Genomic DNA, 20,997 nt, shown 5'->3' on the forward strand with positions numbered 1-20,997 from the left:
TGAATTTTGGACTACTCCCTTTCCGGAATAGTAACCACCCAGCAGCAAACCTTTTTCTTCTCAGCTTCGAAATTTTCTTCTTTTTCTTTTTTTCTTTTCTTTCTTTTCTTTGGGAAAGGAAGACTTTCTCCATCAACAGAACGTTTCTATCGTCGATCTGTTGATTCTTTTTTATTTCTCCTCCATCATATCTACGGGTTACGATAGAAGTCGTAGACTACCCCCTTTACACAATGCCAATTGCCAACGGTGACGCTCTGGGTCGTGCCATGACGGCCGAATTCCAGGATCACACGAAGGCTCTGGAGGTGCTGAAACAGTACACCACCAGAGATGGTCTGGATGTTGATACCCTGCTTGACTCTGACAAGCACGGTGCACTGACCTACAATGACTTCCTCATCCTGCCCGGATATATTGGTAAGCCATTGTGCTTGACTCTTGTCTTTTGTTCGATGACTGAACTTGATGGCAAGGCTTCCCTGCTTCGGATGTTACTCTCGACACACCTGTCACCAAGCGTGTCACATTGAAGGCTCCTCTCCTGTCTTCTCCCATGGACACCGTCACCGAGCACAACATGGCCATCCACATGGCTCTTCTCGGTGGTCTGGGTGTCATTCACCACAACTGCTCCCCTGAGCAGCAGGCCGAGATGGTCAGGAAGGTTAAGCGCTACGAGAACGGTTTCATTCTGGAACCCGTAGTGCTATCTCCTACTACCACCGTTCGGGAGGCAAAGGAACTGAAGGCCAAGTGGGGATTCGGTGGTTTCCCAGTTACTGGTAAGTTTGACTTGTCTTTTTTTTTCTGTCCATTTTTCGTCATTTTCTGCTTCATTTTATTATGATGATCTCCATCTTTTTTCTCAAATAACTTTCGTTCCACCGAAGCAACGAAAGTTGCAGTGTAGAGAAACAGATTTAATCTGATTCTTGACCATTCTACATTGATTTGTTGGCCTTCGTGAACAAACCGATTCTAACATGGCATTTGTTCATAGAAAACGGAACCCTCCGCTCCAAGCTCGTTGGTATGATTACCACCCGCGACATTCAGTTCCATCCCAACCTCGACGAACCCGTCACTGCCGTTATGGCCACTGACCTCGTCACCGCTCCTGCTGGCACAACTTTGGCTGAGGCCAACGATGTCCTCCGTAGCTCTAAGAAAGGAAAGCTGCCCATTGTGGATGAGAACGGAAACCTCGTCTCTCTGCTCTCCCGCAGTGATTTGATGAAGAACCTCCACTATCCTTTGGCTTCTAAGCTCCCCTCTTCCAAGCAGCTGATCTCTGCTGCTGCCATCGGTACTCGCGAAGAGGACAAGACCAGACTGAAGCTCCTTGTCGAGGCTGGCCTCGACATCGTTATCCTTGACAGCAGTCAGGGTAACAGCATGTACCAGATCGAGATGATCAAGTACGTCAAGAAGACCTACCCCGAAATTGATGTCATCGGTGGCAACGTCGTGACGCGGGAACAAGCCGCTGCTTTGATTGCTGCTGGTGTCGATGGCCTGAGAATTGGCATGGGCAGCGGTAGCGCCTGTATTACACAGGAAGTCATGGCTGTTGGCCGTCCCCAGGCTGTTTCTGTTCGCAGTGTCTCCTCTTTCGCCGCTCGTTTCGGTGTTCCTTGTATCGCCGACGGTGGTGTCCAGAACATTGGTCACATTGTCAAGGGTCTCGCTATGGGAGCCTCTACCGTCATGATGGGCGGTCTTCTGGCCGGTACCACTGAGTCCCCTGGTGAATACTTTGTCAGCAGCGAGGGTCAGCTTGTCAAGGCTTACCGTGGTATGGGCAGTATCGCCGCCATGGAGGACAAGAAGGCTGGTGGTGACAGCAAGGACAGCAAGGCCAGCAACGCTGGTACTGCCCGTTACTTCTCTGAGAAGGACCGTGTCCTTGTTGCTCAGGGTGTTGCCGGTTCTGTCCTTGATCGTGGTTCCGTCACCAAGTTCGTTCCCTACCTCGTTGCCGGTGTCCAGCACTCTCTGCAGGACATTGGTGTGCAGTCTCTTCAAGCTCTGCGCGACGGTGTGAACAACGGATCTGTTCGCTTTGAGATGAGAAGTGCCAGTGCTCAGGCTGAGGGTAACGTTCACGGTCTGCATAGCTACGACAAGAAGCTCTACTCCTAAGTGGTGAAAACTTAGTAGTTAGATAATAATTTTTTTTTCTTGTTTCTTGTGGATTTTTTTCCCCCACGTCGCCCTTTATTAACAGGGATTGGCCACATGATGATATGTTTTACAATGAAAATAAAAGTACGGGCATGAGGATTAGGAGTTGATTTGGCATGCAGACTTTATTAGATTTATGTTATCAGTATTTAAAATTCATACCAATAAACCACGTCCCAAATACTGAAGTTCATCGACGTAGATATGTACCTAGTTATTGAAGTATTATCATGACTATATATATTCCAAGGGCATATCTACTATGTATGTATGATGATATAAACACCCCATGAAAGAGCCTCGCCAAGTAATAATAATAATCTGTATTAAATGACTATAATGATGTAAATATAAATTACTAAATAATATAATCAATAACCCCTACCTACCTTACTCCCGCACAACCAACCAACCAACCCAGTCCGTCTCGCCTCTTCCTTTCCTCGCAGACCCAGCACTTCTCTCCAACATCGCACTCTCCAACACTACCTGTCCAATCTCCCATACATCAACCTCAAACGGACCCCTTCGTCTCTGGCGTCTCTTCCATGATCGAAAAAAAAAAATGTACGTTAACGGATCAAGAAGATGGCATCCTGTGCAGATTTGGGGCGTATTTCGGGAGGTAATTATGTAAATTGTCTTTGTGCTGGGCTTCGGGGAGACCTTGAGTTGGCGATGATGAGAATAAAGGGGACTGGTGGCTGTAAGGTAAAGTAGTTATATAGAGTTGGTGTTCTATCGTTACCTACGTGGTTCAAGTCTCTCCTGCTGGTTAGTTACTGGTTGTGTAATTGAATTGGTCTTGTTGTTTTTGTACTTGCGAGATCCCGTCCTATGACTAGGTAGGTAGGTATCCTTTGCTGGGGGGAGACCCTTTAGTTATGACGGTTACGAGTAGGAAGACTACCAAGGTAGAGAGAGAGAGAGAGAGAGAGAGAGAGGTATGTATGTTGATGGTCGTGTACTACGATGAGAAGTGATTTTGAGAAAGGATGGATGCATTGATCAACGATGCAAGTGGGTTTGACTATATACAGGAGTGTGCTTCCCAATCCTCTCAGATCCAACACCAGTCCAGCCCAGATTCCATGCCTTGGATGATATAATAGACATGTCGATCTTGGATAAGTTACTCATGAACAACATATTAGTAGCTATCCGTACCAAGGAGGGAAGGGAAGGAAGGAAGGAGTATCTGTGACTAACCTTTTTTTCTTAAGGGTCTTCGACTATATCCCAGGCCCGACCCAGCCACCCAACCAAGGCCCGGGGATTTTAAGAAAGATGGCGTTTGTGTTGTTGTAGATACCTAGGTATAATGCTGTCCCAGGCCCGCCCAGCCGCCCAACCAAGGCCCGGGAATGTTAAGAAAGGATGACGATGTTTTAGATATAATGTTAACCCAGGCCCGACCCAACCACCCCACCTTTGCCTGGCCTGGGTATAGCCCAGATAACAGGATGAGCCTGAGAGAAGATAGATGGAGAGGAGATAGAATGAGTAACCCAGGCCCGACCCAACCACCCCACCATTGCCCGGCCTGAGTCTAAGTCCCAGATACCAGGATGAGCCTGAGAGAGGATAGATGAAGAGGATATGAAATGAGTAACCCAGGCCCGACCCAACCACCCCACCTTTGCCTGGCCTGGGTATAGCCCAGATAACAGGATGAGCCTGAGAGAGGATAGATGGAGAGGAGATAGAATGAGTAACCCAGGCCCGACCCAACCACCCCACCTTTGCCCGGCCTGAGTCTAACTCTCAGATACCAGGATGAGCCTGATAGAAGATAGATGGAGAGGAGATAGAATGAGTAACCCAGGCCCGACCCAACCACCCCACCTTTGCCCGGCCCGAGTCTAACTCTCAGATTCCAGGATGAGCCGGAAAGAAGATAGGAGGAGAGGAGGAGAGGAGAAGAAGGATTGGTCCCAGGCCCGCCCTGCCACCCTACCAAGGCCTGGTGTCGACTGCATGGCAAAGACTGATATAGCCAGCCAACTGGTGTTATCTTGAGATCTAAGAAGTGATTAGAAGGAATTCTCGAGGAGACAGGAAGGGAAATAGCACGAAGCAAACCTACGAAGCTCAAAGTCACTTCCTAGAAACAAAGGTGGTGCAGTCCAAAACTTCTGATCAGCCAAGTGAGTTTTCATAGACTCTGTAGCCACTATTATCAGGGTAAGCAGTCGAAAATGATGAATGAATCAGATCTACTTACAGCCTTGGAAACATCTACTCAGCCCCACCATGTAGATGGCCAAGCTACAAGTGGGAGATGGGTCGCGATGGAGAGAAGAAGAAGAGAGGTGGAGGAGGGAAGAAGGAGAAGAGAGAGGGAGGAAGAGAGGGGGAGAGGTATACCCTGGAGATGAGAAAGTTCTGGCACGGCGATGACAACACAATTCGTTAATTGAGGAAATCTGAGCAAGACATTACGAGTTTTCCCTAGTAAAAATCATCAAGATGATTCAATTGGCAAAATTTCCTGCCATCATCATTCCTAGAAGTAGAGATATATTACGACAAAAAGGGTTATATCCAGTGTTGAGGAACAGAATTCCGACCCTGAAATGAGTCATAGAATAATCCCATCAGGTATACAATACAGTAAGTATGCAGAATAGACTAGAGTCAGATATACAAGAGTCAGGAAAGAAGCGTATATACTGCTATAACTACCAGCACCTGTAACTATTCGTGGTCTCTCACGGTCCCAAAATCCAGCAATACCATCTGTTCTTTCCTCAAAAGAATTCCCATATTGAGTTCCTGAGGACTAGGGATCCAGTATAGCTAATTATATAAAATGGTCTTTCGTCTGAGAGAAGCCATGACACCATGAAGAAACCACCTGGTAATGTTGAGGTTATCAGTGTATAGGTAGAGACGTCATTCTGATCTACCACACTGGAATATGTATACCGGGACTTCAGGCGTAATAACTGCAGTTGTAGTTCCTGGTAATAATTAAAGGAGGTACAACTAGTATATACTATGCGTACCTCTACATCCTAAACCTCCTCTGTATAACTTCAAATAATCCCTGGGTTCCACATGGCGGATCTAACCCGAACGCTTGATTCACGCGGGGTACCTAATAGTTATGGACATAGCCGACCGAGCCTAGGTTCCCGCAGGTGGCCAAGGTTAACTCACTTGTAACCTCTCCGCTCCGCGACAATAGAGAAGGTCCCCTTGATGCGCTTCGGATGCATCTGCTAAGAAGGTCATGATCCCAATTGCCCATGTGTCTTCCACATGGTTAATCCTCCAACCCCTTGGATACCAACCGCAGCTTGCCCGAGCTTTTGGAACTTTATCTTCTCCGATGACACGACAGCCTTCTTCCTTTCATCGGAATAATCGAGCAAGCTCGTCCCAAGTACAACCCCAGTCAACCTCTACGCCACGGAATATGTCACCCAAGCAGAAGTCGGCGCCAGCTGAGCCGAGGCCTAGTTCAAGGTGAGCTTTCCGGTTTAGAAGAGACCAGGCGCATGGGTTCCTAGTTGGAAATAGGAAATGCACAACGGGATCGATAAAGGTGAGGCTAACCCGACTCAGTGTGATCCTGGTATCGCCCAAGAACGAGGTTCTCCTTCTTCATCGCGTCAAGACCTCGACATCGTTCGCATCAGCGCATGTGTTCCCTGGAGGGAACCTCTCACTTCAGGATGGAAGGTGTCCTCCTCCTGGGGATCTGAAAAGACATGAGGATGCCCTGTGGTACCGCCACGCCGCTATTCGAGAGACGTTTGAAGAAAGCGGCATCCTTCTCGCGAAAGATCAGAACTCCGGAAAGATGCTTGCTGTCCGGGACGAAGAGCGCCAGAAAGGTCGACGACAAATTCACCAGCAGCAAATTACTTTTGCGGAGTGGCTGAGGAGACAGAATCCCGGCGCTGTACCCGACACAGGTTGGGCGCCATAATCTCCCTTGCGCTTGATTACGTCCAGCTAATCATATTATTTTGCAAATTCAAGATAGTCTAGTCCCCTTCACACGATGGATCACCCCTACGAATGTTCCCAAACGCTACACTACGCAGATGTACCTCTACTTTTTACCGCTTCCTCTCGAGCCGGAAAAGTCGATCTTGAATGAAATTCCTGCCGACGGCGAACGAGAGGAGATCCCAGTTCCAACAAGCGATGGAGGCGTTGAAATCACCGAAGCGTTATTCCTACCTGCGTCTGAATGGCTCCGTAAAGCTGGACAAGGAGAGATCATCCTGTTCCCACCGCAGTTTCTCCTGCTAAGCCTGGTATCACAATTTCTGGACAAAGAGCCTCAGGCTTCCATTTCCCCAGACACAATGCAGCAACGGCGTAAACAACTCGTAGACTTTGTGTATTCCGGCAACCCACCTTGGACGGAGAAGTGCATCTCCCCAAAGGTCGGGAAGATGACAGAGGACGGGCGAGCCGTCCTCAAACTTGACCATCCCGGACCTGAACTCCAGGGAACTGGGCGCAAGGGCGAATCTGACCGAGTCGTCATGGTACGATTCAAGGATGGAAGCGCTCGTGACCTCAATCTGGGGTGGAAGAAGGATATATTCCCTGGCAATAAAAGCCGCCTTTAAATTAAATTACCATCTGTATATAGTCTGTTAGTTATCATAATGCCATTTTTCATCCAAGCCTGACTTGGATTTGGCAATACATACCTACCTGCGCCACAGACACACCTGCCACATATACTGCACCGCCACGCCACACTGACCCACCAAACCCTCGACAAAAATCACATGACCCACACAACCCGCCCAGCAGCCGAATTCAATGAGCGCGAAAGCCAAAAGTCGACACGCCCGTCCAGTTCACCTCGCCAGCGCACCTCCGATACTTTACCGTTCGTCGTCGACCTCAGACAACTACAACCGCCAAAATGGAGAACGAGAAGGGAGAAATCGTCGATCTGTATGTATTCACTTTTATTATTTTTTTACCTGGGGGAATGGAAGAAAAAAGAAACACAAGAGGAGGAAGAACCGTCGACCTGGGGGACAGAAAAGAAAAAGAGACCGAATATCTCGACAAGAAGAAGAAGAGATAGAAAGAACCCTCGAAACGTTTTCTCTCACTTTCACCGCGCGATTTTTTCTACCCCTTCTCTCTTGCCCGAGATATTCGGTTCTTTCCCATTACAGGAAAAGCTACCGACATCAGAAAGGAGAGAAGATATTACATGAATCAAAACCAGGACAAAAAAAAAAAAAAAAGAACAAAATACTAACATCAACTCTTCTTCTCACTTACCAGTTACGTCCCCCGCAAGTGCAGCGCCACCAACCGCATCATCAAGGCCAACGACCACGCCTCCGTCCAGATCTCCATCGGCAAGGTTGACGAGAACGGCCGCTACACCGGCGAGAACCAGACCTACGCTCTGTGCGGCTTCATCCGTGCCCGTGGCGAGAGCGATGACTCCCTGAACCGTCTCACCCAGCGTGATGGATACATCCGCAACGTGTGGACCGCCAGCCGTCAGCGCTAAATTGCGACCCGAAACCCCTTTTGTTTTTGTTTTTTTTTTCCAAATTTAAACACGAAATAAACCAAGAGAGAGGGAAAGACAAAAAAAAAAAAAAGCAAATCGCTATGACACCGATGAACGATTCTAAGTTGAGCCGGCCGGAGGAAGGGGGTTGGGTTGGGTTGGATTTGGTTGGATTGGTAAGATAACCTTTTTTTCTTCTCTCCTTCTCTCTTTACCATGGGGATGGATGGAGTTCATTAAAACAACACTATAGACAAGAGCTAACCGTAATGAACAGGATGAGATGTTGATCCTACTACGCCTGATATGAAGTTCATCTTAGCAAAACCCAAAAACAATTCTTAATTGAATGAATATTACAGATCATCAATCAATCAATCAATCAATCAATCCATCCATTTCCTTACTCTTCATTTTTCTGCATTTCTCTGTCTCTTGATATTTTCTTGATCTTTGTTTCTTCTCTTGTTTTCGGATTCTCCTCGTTGTAGTCAGTCAGTCAGTCCGTCCGTCCGTCAATCGGCTCGAAATGCCTCCTCCTCTCCCGAGGATCAGATTGAATGTTTTAGGAACATGCATCTGCTCCTCTTCTCCATGAGCGAGAAGGTAACCTTCGTAGGATCTTTAACTGTCCATTTGCCGAAAGATTAATCGTTTCCTCCGCCTGCTGAAGAGCCACTGTTGCAGAGATTTGCGCTGGGGCACAGATCCGGGTGGGACATTTTCCTTCTGATTCTGATTCTGATTCTTAGATTAGATAGGATATGACACTCCCAGTACTCCGTACTCCGTGTGGAATGCAATGCAAAACTTTTTATTCTACTGTATCTGTGATCTGCATAATCTCATAATTTGATTGTATGGGTATATCATGATGATGATTTTTTTTTTCACGACTCTATTCAACCATGATAGGAATGCCAACGCGCTACATATCGGTCCCTTCTAACAAAGAAAGAAAGAAAATTTTTTTTTTTGTTTACTCCTTCTCTAATCTTACCGCGGGGTTGGTCTCGATGAAATTCAAGTCGACCTTGTGGCCCAGGAGTTCTCGAATATTGCTCACTCCGTACCTAGCAGGGATAAAAGATTAGACGGGGAGATGTTAACCTGGGGGGGGGGAAAAAAAAATGGACCACTTACTTGATCATGGTTGGGCGCTCAAGACTGAGACCCCATCCGTAAACCCTCATGTCTTTAGGAAGCCCCATTGGCTCCAACATCTCCGGTCGGAACATACCACTGTTTCCGATTTCCACCCACTTGCCGAGTCCCTCGTGGTAACCGAAGATCTCCATACTAGGCTCGGTGTAAGGGTTGTAAGCGGGCTTGAAGCGCAGTTGGTGAATGCCCATCTTAGCGAAGAAGACTTCCATGAAACCGATCAGACCACCAAGCGTCAGGCCAAAGTCGGCAATGACACCCTCGATCTGGTGGAATTCAGCCAAGTGAGTGGCATCGACAGCCTCGTTACGGAAGACACGATCGATACTGAAATATCTGGCGGGTCGGGGGTTGGCTGCCAGCTTGTGCAAAATGTACGTCGAGACCGAGGTGGTGTGTGTGCGGAGGACCAGGCGCAGCGCCTCATCTGCGCTCCATGGGTAGCGGTAACCAATGGAGCCGTACTTGCCGTCCTCGTGGACTTTCCGGACGTTGTCCCAGTATTCTTGGTAGTCGAGCTTCTTCTCGGGGGCAGAGGATTTGAACACGCTCTTGGGGCGATGAGGGTCCTCCGCGGGGTCCTCACGCGGAGGATCAGCCTTCACTGGATCTGAGATATAGAAGGTATCTTGGAGGTCACGAGCGGGATGTTGCTGAGGCACGTAAAGAGCGTCAAAGTTCCAGAAGCCGGTTTCCACGAAGCGGTTGGTCGGCATCTCCTCGAAACCCATCTCGAAGAAGATGTTTCGGAATTCCTGTCGGACCTTGTTGAGGGGGTGCAGGGCTCCGGAGGGAGTAGAGGCACCCTTCGCATTGAAGTTGTAGGGCTTAAAGTGGGTGTTCTTCCACGATCCATTCTGGAGCATTTCAACAGTCAAGTCTGTTTCCTCCTTGACAAATTCTTTGGCAAACTTGGGGCCCTTGGAGATCTTGAAAGTGATGACCTTTTGGAAAGTGACCAGCTTCCGTCGCTTCAAGTCCGTCAGAGCCTTCTGATCGGAGAGGGTCTGGGTTTGCTGGATGTTCAACAGCTGTGCCCTGGTCTCGTCGACGATGGTATCCGTGGTCACACGTAGAATGTCCTTATCCTTCTTAATCCAGCCTCGCTTAAAAGCATTACCCTGACCAATTTTGGCGTTCTCCTTTCCAACAATTCCGGGGAGATCTCCAATTTTCAGACCGTCCATGGCGGCGAGGACTGCCTCAAAGACCTTGGCTTCGTGGCTACCATTGTTGGCAATTTCCTCTCCTTCCTTTGACAGAGCAGCTACCTCTTTTTCAATTGTCTCATATTCAACCATCTGCCTCGAGGCTAGACGATCCAGCGCACTTTTGATATTCAATGAGGGGATGGAGGGGAAGGCTTCGCTGGAGATAATCGGGCCATCGGTGGCGGACAGGGCGCCCAGAATAGGGTTTGTCATATCGGACGCCATGGTTGCAATGGTCGACCACGGTGCGTTGACGGGAGAGGGATGAAGGGAATGCGCAGACGGTGTTGGGGGGGAGGGGAAGAGAAACTCAACTTGAAACTCGGATATTGACTCAATCCCGCCCACTTTCCAATTTGTGACTCTTTTCGGGCCCTCTTGTGATTACGGGGGGCGAGATGTGCCAAGGGCGCTCTCCCGTGACTTACCCCGCCATCTGTTGCTCGTTTTCCCCCCTGCACTGGTCAATACTAAGGAGATTGATTGATGGTTTATTGGTGATATTCGGTGCATCAGAACCATATCGATTTGACTTCTCATTTTGTTTCGACTGTGCATTGCCGGATCTGCCTGCCCTGCGAATTATGCTTGTTCGCCACCTGGGTAGCTTGAGGGTTATGTACTACTTCCTTGTCTACACTTTTTCTACTCCGTACATCTGACCAAAAACCATCGGGCTAATTCCCTCTTCAAGATGGGTATCGCCTGCAATTGAATTACTCGCAGAACCTTTCCGCCCTGTTTACCCCGTACATGGACCTTTTGGGGGTACTTGATCAAACTCAATGTTAAAAAAAAAACGTGCTATCAAGGGACAAACTGGATAATTTAGACCCTGGGCTGTCAACACCGCAAGGCCCAGGTCCGGTCATTTGGCTGTCTTGGCCAGTGAGAAAGGGGATCATCTGCAGCGGTCAGGACGCTAAGCATGCCAGCAGAAGATCTCTGGGAAGAAGAGCAATTTCAGCCGATGACGCGAATCCTCATCGTATTTCGAAGAATTCGCTTTCCCAGGTGTGTGTGAAACTTCATAGGTTTCGAATCCCCAGTAATCACAGAGCTGTACTCCCGCTGTCCAGGAAGGATTGGATTATCTCTGATGCTGATACGTTGACCTGTTATAAAGACTATTGCTATATCTTGACTAGCGGACGGAATCCTGGCCAGTTGAATCTGAACTTACTCCCTGAAGCATTAACTAACTTACTCAAGTCGAACAAGTAACTAACTAATTTCCAGGAGGAGGTTAATATAGACCCCTCCCTAGTAGCCGAAATGGAACAAATGGGTTGTGATTGATTTCAGCGATCCGCCTTACCTATGATCAACTAACTGCCTTGGTCTTTACCTGTGAGGCGCAGGCCGTACCGGGGAATAGCTTGGGTGTATATCCCAAGCATCCGCTGCTCACTATTGGCTCTCTTCGCCAGAAATGGTGGATACACGTAGCTAGGAGCAAAGATATACTCTAGGGCCGTTAAGTGATCTTGACTGATGATTCAGTTGATTTGCTTGCGTGCCTCGTCTGCACGGGCGGGGGACAGCACGGCCCTGACTGACGCCTCGCCTTGTAGGTATTTGGCACTGTTTCTTCTATTAGGAATTGATTCGAATGAATTTAATTAGGTCTCCTACCTCGGTACCAGAAATGGTATGTACTCCATAATTCATGAACCGAAGAAGTGCGTTTATGGCCACGCACTTTTTCTTTTCTTCTGTCTTACGGATACTGGAGAACTCATCCAGAATAGATAATAAGAATTGTATTGACAGAGATGGTCGTGTTAATCGGGTTATCATTGAAGTACTATACTATGTATATGTATGCAGGTAGGACTGTACCTACCTACTACTGACCTACCTATTTGAAATTAAGAGCATTCCCCTGTTAGTAGCATACTCAATTGAAAAAGAGGTGGTGTCAACATATATTATATTATACACATCACCATCCTTATTCCTTAGAATTTCCTTGCCTTTCTTTGTTTGAACAAAGGACTACGGAGTGCCTACCGCTAAAATCCACCAACACCTCAAACCCAATAGCAATCATCCATTCCGACCCCTCCCCATCCGCCTTTTTTTTCTCTTTCTCTGAAGATATTTCTCTCTCTCTCTCTCCCTCTCTCTCTTTCTCTTTCTGTATTAGAATTGAGTGAGTGAGTCTCGCAGCTGAGAGAGAGCCTCGCTGACTGATCCATTCTCTCCTCCTCCTCCTCCTCCTCCCCCCTTTCACTCTTTTTTTTCCCCTTGCAAATTTCCATCCTTCCTTTCCTCCCCGCCTCAAATCTCAACTTCTTCATATATCTCCTGCATTTTGTTCCTTGACTATCGATTCTCCCGAACTGAACTGCTACTCCGCCTCGTCTCCCATCATCCTTCTCACATTGGCCTATCTCTCTCTCTTCCCCAAGATTCGCCCCATGTCGTCCTAGCCAATTCACTCGATCATTCGTGTCAGTAACACGGCTTCCCGTCAGTAAGTTAGTTCACTTTTCTTCTCCTCTTTCCCCATCTTTTTTCTTTTCTTTTCTTTTCTTTCCTTTCCCGCGCCTTTTAAAACATCCCCTAGTTCCCTGGCCTCCGTACCCTCTTCTCTCTTCTCTCCTCGTCTTTTCCTATCTCCAATTACTGCCTCCCCGGGTTTCTTGATTTCTGCTTTCTATCCTATTCTTTTATACCCGATACTTTCAATAGGCTCTTTTATCCACTCCCCCATATTTTTTGCCTTGCTCTTCCTGCGTGACACCCCGGGTTCCATGAATCGATTCTCGTCGGTTACCTAATTTCCCCTCTCCTTTTCTTTCCAGATAAATTAGGCCGGGAAAGGAAAAAAAAACCAGAATTATTTTACGACCATCCATGCTTATGTCTGATTTTGATTAAATCGTCCAGGGCAAAATGGCTTGCGCGGATGATACCCTCGCGGCTGCTACTGCCATCCTCCAAGGTCTTGCGAGAGATGCCCCTTCATCCGGATCTCCCTCCTTCGACTTCAACTTCTCCGCAAATGGCTACGACGCGAAACTCGGAAAACTTCCCGGAGAGCCCAGTGTAGCCAAGGTCGCCTTCGAAAATGAGTTAGAAGCCTTGGTCCGTCGGGTTCATCGGCTAGAAGTCCAATCTGTCAGTAATAAAGCATCCCTCGGAACCCCAGTTCAGTTTTCTGAGTACTCTCTCGCCTCCAACGGGAGAGAACATGATGTTTTGTCGTCTTTTGGTCTTTCTCGTGTGTCACCCGATAACGCTTCTGACTCTTCTTGCACCTTGCAGCAACAAAACTCCGGCCGGAAAACCCATCACGGAAACAAGGCTTCCAAACCGGGAGAGCGCGACATCGACGATAGTGAGGATGAGGAAAGCGATGACGAGGATGCCGGATCAAGGACACGATTGGTACGCGAGGAAGATATCAGCTATCTACGGAATCATGTACAGAAACAGGCGGAGGAAATAAGTTTTCAGAAGGATATCATAACCCAGGTCCGTGAAGAGTTACAACAACAGGAAGAGCAAACGCGACGGGCCCTGACAAAGGTTGAGAATGAGGATGTGGTGCTCCTTGAACGAGAGCTGCGCAAACACCAGCAAGCCAACGAAGCGTTCCAGAAGGCTTTACGAGAAATCGGGGGCATTATCACCCAGGTCGCAAATGGAGACTTGTCCATGAAAGTGCAAATCCATCCCTTGGAGATGGACCCCGAAATCGCTACTTTCAAGCGAACAATCAACACCATGATGGACCAACTACAGGTTTTTGGTAGCGAGGTGTCGCGTGTCGCTCGTGAGGTCGGAACCGAAGGTATTCTTGGTGGCCAAGCCCAGATCACAGGGGTCCATGGTATCTGGAAAGAACTGACGGAGAACGTCAACATCATGGCCAAGAATCTGACCGATCAAGTGCGTGAAATCGCGGCGGTTACTACCGCGGTCGCCCATGGTGATCTTAGCCAAAAGATCGAGAGTCGGGCCCAAGGTGAAATTCTTGAGCTCCAGCAGACTATCAATACCATGGTGGACCAACTTCGTACATTTGCAACCGAGGTCACCCGTGTCGCGCGTGATGTCGGTACGGAGGGTGTTCTTGGGGGTCAGGCTCAGATTGAAGGTGTCCAGGGCATGTGGAATGAACTTACGGTTAATGTGAACGCTATGGCGAATAATTTGACAACCCAAGTGCGAGATATTGCGACCGTCACCAAAGCCGTCGCCAAGGGTGACCTGACCCAGAAGGTCCAGGCAAACTGCAAAGGAGAAATCGCAGAACTGAAGAATATCATCAATTCTATGGTTGACCAACTCCGCCAATTCGCCCAGGAAGTCACAAAGATTGCCAAGGAAGTCGGTACGGATGGTGTACTCGGAGGTCAAGCGACTGTGAATGATGTGGAAGGCACATGGAAGGATTTGACCGAGAATGTCAACCGCATGGCTAACAACCTGACCACCCAAGTCAGAGAAATTGCGGACGTTACCACCGCCGTCGCTAAAGGCGATTTGACCAAGAAAGTCACCGCGAACGTCCAGGGTGAGATTTTGGATCTTAAGAGCACCATCAACGGTATGGTGGACCGACTGAATACTTTCGCGTTTGAAGTCAGCAAGGTCGCCAGAGAGGTCGGAACTGATGGTACTCTGGGTGGTCAAGCCAAGGTAGACAACGTGGAAGGAAAGTGGAAGGATCTCACCGACAATGTGAACACTATGGCCCAGAATTTGACATCCCAAGTCCGAAGTATCTCGGACGTCACCCAAGCTATTGCCAAGGGTGACTTGAGCAAGAAGATTGAAGTGCATGCCCAGGGAGAGATTCTCACCCTTAAGGTCACAATCAATCACATGGTGGACCGACTCGCTAAATTTGCAACGGAACTGAAGAAGGTCGCACGGGATGTCGGCGTCGATGGCAAGATGGGTGGCCAGGCCAATGTAGAAGGCATCGCTGGAACTTGGAAGGAGATTACGGAGGACGTCAATACCATGGCAGAAAACTTGACATCGCAGGTGCGCGCTTTTGGTGAAATTACAGACGCGGCAACTGATGGTGATTTCACGAAACTCATCACCGTTAACGCCTCCGGTGAGATGGACGAATTGAAGCGGAAGATCAATAAGATGGTGTCGAACCTCCGTGATAGTATTCAGCGAAACACTGCTGCCAGGGAGGCCGCCGAGTTGGCGAACCGCACCAAGTCCGAGTTCCTGGCCAACATGAGTCACGAAATTCGAACTCCTATGAACGGTATTATCGGCATGACACAGTTGACTTTGGACACCGATGACCTCAAGCCTTATACTCGAGAGATGTTGAACGTCGTGCACAACTTGGCGAACAGTCTGCTAACGATCATTGACGATATTCTGGATATTTCGAAGATTGAAGCCAACCGAATGGTCATCGAAAGTATCCCCTTCACGGTGCGCGGCACTGTTTTCAATGCTCTCAAGACATTAGCGGTAAAGGCCAACGAGAAATTCCTCAGCCTGACATACCAGGTCGACAATACCGTTCCCGACTATGTCATCGGTGATCCCTTCCGTCTGCGACAGATTATCTTGAACTTGGTCGGCAACGCCATCAAGTTTACCGAACATGGTGAGGTCAAGTTGACGATCTGTAAATCGGACCGTGAGCAATGTGCTGCGAATGAATACGCCTTTGAGTTCTCCGTATCCGATACCGGTATCGGTATCGAGGAAGATAAGCTTGATTTGATTTTCGACACCTTCCAACAAGCCGATGGATCAACCACGCGCAGATTCGGTGGTACAGGCCTTGGTCTTTCTATTTCGAAGCGTCTTGTGAACTTGATGGGTGGTGATGTCTGGGTCACTTCCGAGTATGGCCATGGCAGCACATTCCACTTCACTTGTGTGGTGAAGCTTGCGGACCAATCTTTGAATGTCATTGCATCTCAGCTTCTGCCGTACAAGAACCACCGTGTTCTTTTCATTGACAAGGGAGAGAACGCTGGTGAGGCAGAGAATGTCTTGAAGATGCTCAAAGAGATTGAACTGGAACCGCTGGTCGTTGAGAATGAGGACCATGTCCCCCCACCAGAAATCCAAGACCCTTCCGGAAAGGAGTCCGGCCACGCCTACGATGTTATCATCGTCGACTCGGTATCTACCGCTCGATTACTCCGAACCTTTGATGACTTTAAATATGTTCCTATCGTTCTGGTCTGCCCATTGGTCTGTGTTAGCTTAAAGTCCGCACTCGACCTTGGAATCAGTTCCTATATGACGACACCCTGTCAACCGATTGATTTGGGCAACGGAATGCTCCCGGCTCTTGAGGGCCGCTCTACGCCAATCACTACGGATCATTCTCGCTCATTTGACATCCTTCTCGCCGAGGACAACGACGTTAACCAGAAACTCGCCGTGAAGATCCTGGAGAAGCATAACCATAATGTTTCTGTTGTGAGCAATGGGCTGGAAGCTGTGGAAGCCGTGAAGCAACGTCGTTATGATGTTATCCTCATGGATGTACAAATGCCGGTGATGGGTGGTTTCGAAGCCACTGGTAAGATCCGAGAGTATGAGAAAGAGAATGGTCTGAGCCGAACACCAATTATTGCCCTCACTGCCCATGCTATGTTAGGTGACCGCGAGAAGTGTATACAAGCCCAGATGGACGAGTACCTATCGAAACCTCTGAAGCAGAACCAGATGATGCAAACCATTCTGAAATGTGCCACTCTTGGCGGTTCGCTTTTGGAGAAGAGCAAGGAGTCTAGAATCTCGAGTAGCGGGGAAATGCACGCAGTTCACACGGGACCGGATGGCAAGGCACAGCGTCCGAACATGGAAACTCGATCCATCACATCATCCAGCGCCATACACCGCGGGAACCTGTCAAGCCCAAGCACCGAAAAAGGCGAGAACCTTGCGATGGAGAGGGTAAGATAATAATAACCCCCTCGAGAGGAAAATGTTTCCTTGGTTCTAATTTTGTCGGTAGGCCTTGCTGCGGTCTAATAGCTCGTGAGATGATGGGTTTAAGACATCTTTTTTTCACCTTTTTCTCTTGAACTTGACGAGTTGTTTCTTTCCAGGCCCTATATACCCCTTCTATTTTCGCACCCATAAGGAACTCATTTTGGGTTTTATGACACGTTGTACTGTCCTCTCACGCCCTTTTCGTACCTTGAATTTTTTTTTTTTTTTTTTTTTCCCCTACAGAAAGGAGACTTCCTCATCAACTCTCACCCTACCATTCCATCATCACTTCACCTCCCTCCGCCTCGACTCTCGGTCAATTACTCTTTGTTTTGCATATGTTGTCGCTGGTATCATTTTCGACAGTCTATCGTGATCTGTTCCATAGTATATTTGTGATTTCGGCTGTTACTTGCTGTGCCAGGTACTTCTGGTGTAAGGTGTTTGGCGCATGAAACATTGGCGGGCAATCTTTCTTTGAATAAGCTTACAGCATGAAATCAAGAGAAGGGGAAGGGCGAAATCTCAGCAACAGCCAAAGGAGCAAGCATCCTTTCGGGACAAAAAGTTGCCGACACTTGCAGATCGACGTCTCTCGCATATGTTCCATCCATCTATTTGCTCCTGATTTTTTCCCTTTTTATCTTTTTATCTTTTATATTCAAACTAAACTTCCTTTCTCCGTTTATTATAACGCTCGTCATTGCTGAGACTTGATCGCAAACACCCTTCTTTCGATTTCTATCTGTATTGTATTTAATCTTTCGCATAATCATATTAGCAGATGACCCTTTTGGGTTGGAGTCTGGAAAACGTCAAGTCGGTTGTTCTTCCATCTTCATCTGATCTCTCTCTCTTTTCATTATCTCCTCGATTACGGCCGATATCCAGAATCTCATATTCTCTCAAGTTGTGACTAAAATTACTTCACTTTATAAAAACAAAAACCAATCTATAGATTACTACTACCTTATAATAATAAGTAAAAAAAATACGTCTCCGGACACTCTCCTCTCCTTCCTCTTTAATCATTTTGTTTCTTCCTTTCAATCTCCACCTGCTCCTTCTCAGGAAAAGGCAACAAAAATTAATTCAACAACCAAAAAAAAAAAAAAAAAAAAAAATGACATGACATGACATGAATATACTATATGTCCCCTCTCAAGGCCGCTCGCGAATAGCAAAAATCAAGGTGGCCAAGGTCAATGTCAATGTCAAGACCAAAGAAATCCACATCGTGGGGAAGAGAGGGGTTAGGGGGGGGGAAATAGACAGATTTTTATCCCCGAACAATAGGTGAAGGGGGAGGATAAACCCTATCAGTATTCATGGGAATATTGAACCCCCAAAACCCTCCAGCGTCTCGCTTCCCTTGCTCATGAGTATGAGTACGTTCAATTGGCGTGGGATGCTCTGTTGTCTCAGGTCCAGGGGGTTCACTTCCTTGGGTGACGATAGGGGACGTTTCGCCTGGAGGGACTTCGGTGGTTGGCTGCGGTGTTTCAGCTTCTGTTTCGGTTGCTGTTTTTGTGGGCCGGGTGTGTGTGCGCGTGAAGCTGGGGGTAGAAGGTGAAGCGGGTGGTGGGACAGGATGGGTAGTCGTACCAGGCGTTGGGCGGGAGGGCGTTGTTGCTGGTGGTGATAGTGTTGGTCCCCCTCCGCCACCACCGCCAGGTCGTCCAGGTGTTGGGCTTGGCCCTGGCGCTCCACCCGCTCCTGTTGGTGGTGATAGGACTGTGGGACATCCGGGTGGAATGCCACCACCTCCTCCTCCCCCCCCTCCACCACCACCGCCGCCTCCGCCGCCTCCTCCACCCCCTGGGCCTCCACCACCTGCTCCTCCTCCACCGGGAATGCATGGACCGGCTCCTCCTCCTCCAGGTTGTCCAGGTCCACCAGGCTGCCCAGGTCCGCCGGGTTGTCCAGGTCCGCCAGGTTGTGATGGAGATGGGCATCCGGGTGGAATACCTGGTCCTCCACCACCGGGCTGACCACCAGCTCCGCCTGGACCACCTCCGCCACCTGGACCCCCTGCACCGCCTGGACCGCCTGCACCAGGCTGACCACCACCAGGCTGACCACCAGCTCCGCCTGGACCACCTCCGCCACCTGGACCCCCTGCACCGCCTGGACCTCCTGCACCAGGCTGACCACCAGCTCCGCCTGGACCACCTCCGCCACCTGGACCGCCTGCACCGCCTGGACCGCCTGCACCAGGCTGACCACCACCAGGCTGACCACCAGCTCCGCCTGGACCACCTCCGCCACCTGGGCCCCCTGCACCGCCTGGACCTCCTCCACCAGGTCCAGAGGGTCCACCACCACCAGGGACACCTGGAGTACCGCTTGGTCCGCTTGGTCCTGCTGGGCCTCCGCCTCCGGGAACCCCTCCACCAGGAGTACCGCCAGGGCCGCTAGGAATTCCCCCTCCAGGAGCACCACCGCCACCACCAGGTACCGTAGGACATATAGTGACAGTAATGGTACTCGTGATCGTTTGCTCAGGGGGACATGGGGGGCAAATCGTGGTATGAATGGGAGGGACACCAGGTGGAACGCCAGTTGGGACACCGGGAGAGACATGGGGGGGAGTGCCAGTCGGGACACCGGGAGATACGCCAGGAGGCACGCCAGTTGGGACACCGGGAGAGACATGGGGGGGAGTGCCAGTCGGGACACCGGGAGATACATGGGGGGGAGTGCCAGTCGGGACACCGGGAGATACATGGGGGGGAGTGCCAGTCGGGACACCGGGAGATACACCAGGAGGCACGCCAGTTGGGACACCAGGAGAGACATGGGGGGGAGTGCCAGTCGGGACACCGGGAGATACGCCAGGAGGCACGCCAGTTGGGACACCGGGAGAGACATGGGGGGGAGTGCCAGTCGGGACACCGGGAGATACATGGGGGGGAGTGCCAGTTGGGACACCGGGAGATACACCAGGAGGCACGCCAGTTGGGACACCGGGGGTTGGGACGCCAGGTGGAACGCCAGTCGGGACACCGGGAGATACACCAGGAGGCACGCCAGTTGGGACACCGGGGGTTGGGACGCCAGGTGGAACGCCAGTCGGGACACCAGGAGAGACATGGGGGGGAGTGCCAGTCGGGACACCGGGAGATACACCAGGAGGCACGCCAGTTGGGACACCGGGGGTTGGGACGCCAGGTGGAACCCCAGTCGGGATGCCAGGAGATACACCAGGAGGCACGCCAGTTGGGACACCAGGGGTTGGAACGCCAGGAGATACACCAGGGGGAACGCCAGTCGGGACACCGGGGGTAACACCAGGAGGCACGCCGGTTGTGACACCAGGAGGGACACCAGGTGGGACACCAGGTGGGCTGAGAGACGGCGACGACTCTGGTGGTCCGGCTGGGGGTACACTAGATGGGGGAATCTCTGGTGTGGAAACGGTGGTCTCTGTTGGTTTCTGCCCTCGCGGATATTGAGGGATAGCCTCTGCTTGGCGTAGAATCGCCCATAAGGTAACGATGAGGGCGAAGAGATTATGAAAGGGAAGCATCATGTATGTTGGTTGCTTCTGTCAAGGATAACAGGCTTAATGGAAAGCATCCAGACAGTTAGGGGGAAATGATTCATGGATGCCAAATAGAGATGAGGGAACGGTATATGTACCCCTTAGTGAGTGAGGGCTTATATATGTCATCAAGGTGCAAGTTTCGAAGCGAAAACTTTGATATCGAAGAGATCTTCTAGGAATTTCGGGTTCGTGATCTGGACCCGTCGGAAAAGGGATACTGTTACTTTTGTGCATCATCATCGTGACGATAAATTGCTGGAATATACGAACTGCGAGTCAGTTCCGAGACGTGAGGTCGGGACGGGTCTCCGAGCCTGGCATACATTTCATTGATGTTGAACTGCCAACAATAAGGCATGATCAAGTGTAGGGCAAGCTTCCAGAATGAATTAATATTAATCTAATTTGTTCTTGAGCAAGTGATATATCTGGGT

The 20,997-nt window shown here is 49.5% G+C and overlaps 6 protein-coding genes across 6 annotated transcripts; 3 read left to right on the forward strand and 3 right to left on the reverse strand.

Annotated features, from left to right (window-relative positions):
• The first annotated feature begins 294 nt into the window (after positions 1-294).
• On the forward strand, positions 295-2,357 carry P175DRAFT_0498145 (putative IMP dehydrogenase). The gene is made up of 2 exons (XM_040896440.1): positions 295-785; positions 1,004-2,357. Exons 1-2 carry the CDS (start codon positions 557-559, stop codon positions 2,143-2,145), a joined length of 1,371 nt encoding a protein of 456 aa, XP_040756428.1. The 5' UTR covers positions 295-556; the 3' UTR covers positions 2,146-2,357.
• A 1,206-nt stretch (positions 2,358-3,563) lies between these two features.
• On the reverse strand, positions 3,564-4,679 carry P175DRAFT_059301 (uncharacterized protein). Its single transcript, XM_040901053.1, has 3 exons — positions 4,412-4,679; positions 4,274-4,360; positions 3,564-4,209 (listed from the first exon to the last, which is right to left on the reverse strand). The coding sequence occupies exons 1-3, from the start codon at positions 4,440-4,442 to the stop codon at positions 3,737-3,739; spliced, it is 591 nt and encodes a 196-aa protein (XP_040756429.1). The 5' UTR covers positions 4,443-4,679; the 3' UTR covers positions 3,564-3,736.
• Positions 4,680-5,608: 929 nt separating this feature from the next.
• Positions 5,609-7,693, forward strand: P175DRAFT_0506571 (uncharacterized protein; the record flags this gene model as incomplete). Its single annotated transcript, XM_040898207.1, has 4 exons — positions 5,609-5,658; positions 5,758-6,110; positions 6,178-6,736; positions 7,459-7,693. 4 exons carry the CDS (start codon positions 5,609-5,611, stop codon positions 7,691-7,693), a joined length of 1,197 nt encoding a protein of 398 aa, XP_040756430.1.
• A 798-nt stretch (positions 7,694-8,491) lies between these two features.
• Positions 8,492-10,396, reverse strand: P175DRAFT_0498149 (phenylalanine--tRNA ligase subunit alpha). Its single transcript, XM_040896441.1, has 2 exons — positions 8,840-10,396; positions 8,492-8,769 (listed from the first exon to the last, which is right to left on the reverse strand). The coding sequence occupies exons 1-2, from the start codon at positions 10,294-10,296 to the stop codon at positions 8,676-8,678; spliced, it is 1,551 nt and encodes a 516-aa protein (XP_040756431.1). The 5' UTR covers positions 10,297-10,396; the 3' UTR covers positions 8,492-8,675.
• Positions 10,397-12,972: 2,576 nt separating this feature from the next.
• On the forward strand, positions 12,973-17,065 carry tcsC (putative two-component osmosensing histidine kinase (Bos1); the record flags this gene model as incomplete). The annotated part of the gene is made up of 2 exons (XM_040893173.1): positions 12,973-16,977; positions 17,039-17,065. 2 exons carry the CDS (start codon positions 12,973-12,975, stop codon positions 17,063-17,065), a joined length of 4,032 nt encoding a protein of 1,343 aa, XP_040756432.1.
• A 1,230-nt stretch (positions 17,066-18,295) lies between these two features.
• P175DRAFT_0490112 (putative extracellular threonine rich protein) lies at positions 18,296-20,545 on the reverse strand (the record flags this gene model as incomplete). The annotated part of the gene is made up of 1 exon (XM_040895777.1): positions 18,296-20,545. The coding sequence occupies one exon, from the start codon at positions 20,543-20,545 to the stop codon at positions 18,296-18,298; it is 2,250 nt and encodes a 749-aa protein (XP_040756433.1).
• Positions 20,546-20,997: the final 452 nt, after the last annotated feature.

The sequence above is a fragment of the Aspergillus ochraceoroseus genome (genome assembly GCF_002846915.1).
Source record: "Aspergillus ochraceoroseus IBT 24754 chromosome Unknown P175scaffold_1, whole genome shotgun sequence".
NCBI lineage: Eukaryota > Fungi > Ascomycota > Eurotiomycetes > Eurotiales > Aspergillaceae > Aspergillus > Aspergillus ochraceoroseus.

Coding starts and splice junctions, on each gene's coding strand:
- P175DRAFT_0498145 (XM_040896440.1), top strand. CDS start 557: ATGGACACCGTCACCGAGCACAACATGGCCATCCACATGGCTCTTCTC. Junction 786..1,003: donor CGGTGGTTTCCCAGTTACTG/GTAAGTTTGACT, acceptor ATTTGTTCATAG/AAAACGGAACCCTCCGCTCC.
- P175DRAFT_0498149 (XM_040896441.1), bottom strand. CDS start 10,296: ATGGCGTCCGATATGACAAACCCTATTCTGGGCGCCCTGTCCGCCACC. Junction 8,770..8,839: donor GAGCGCCCAACCATGATCAA/GTAAGTGGTCCA, acceptor TATCCCTGCTAG/GTACGGAGTGAGCAATATTC.
- P175DRAFT_059301 (XM_040901053.1), bottom strand. CDS start 4,442: ATGGTGGGGCTGAGTAGATGTTTCCAAGGCT. Junction 4,361..4,411: donor GAGTAGATGTTTCCAAGGCT/GTAAGTAGATCT, acceptor CCCTGATAATAG/TGGCTACAGAGTCTATGAAA. Junction 4,210..4,273: donor AGGAAGTGACTTTGAGCTTC/GTAGGTTTGCTT, acceptor ATCACTTCTTAG/ATCTCAAGATAACACCAGTT.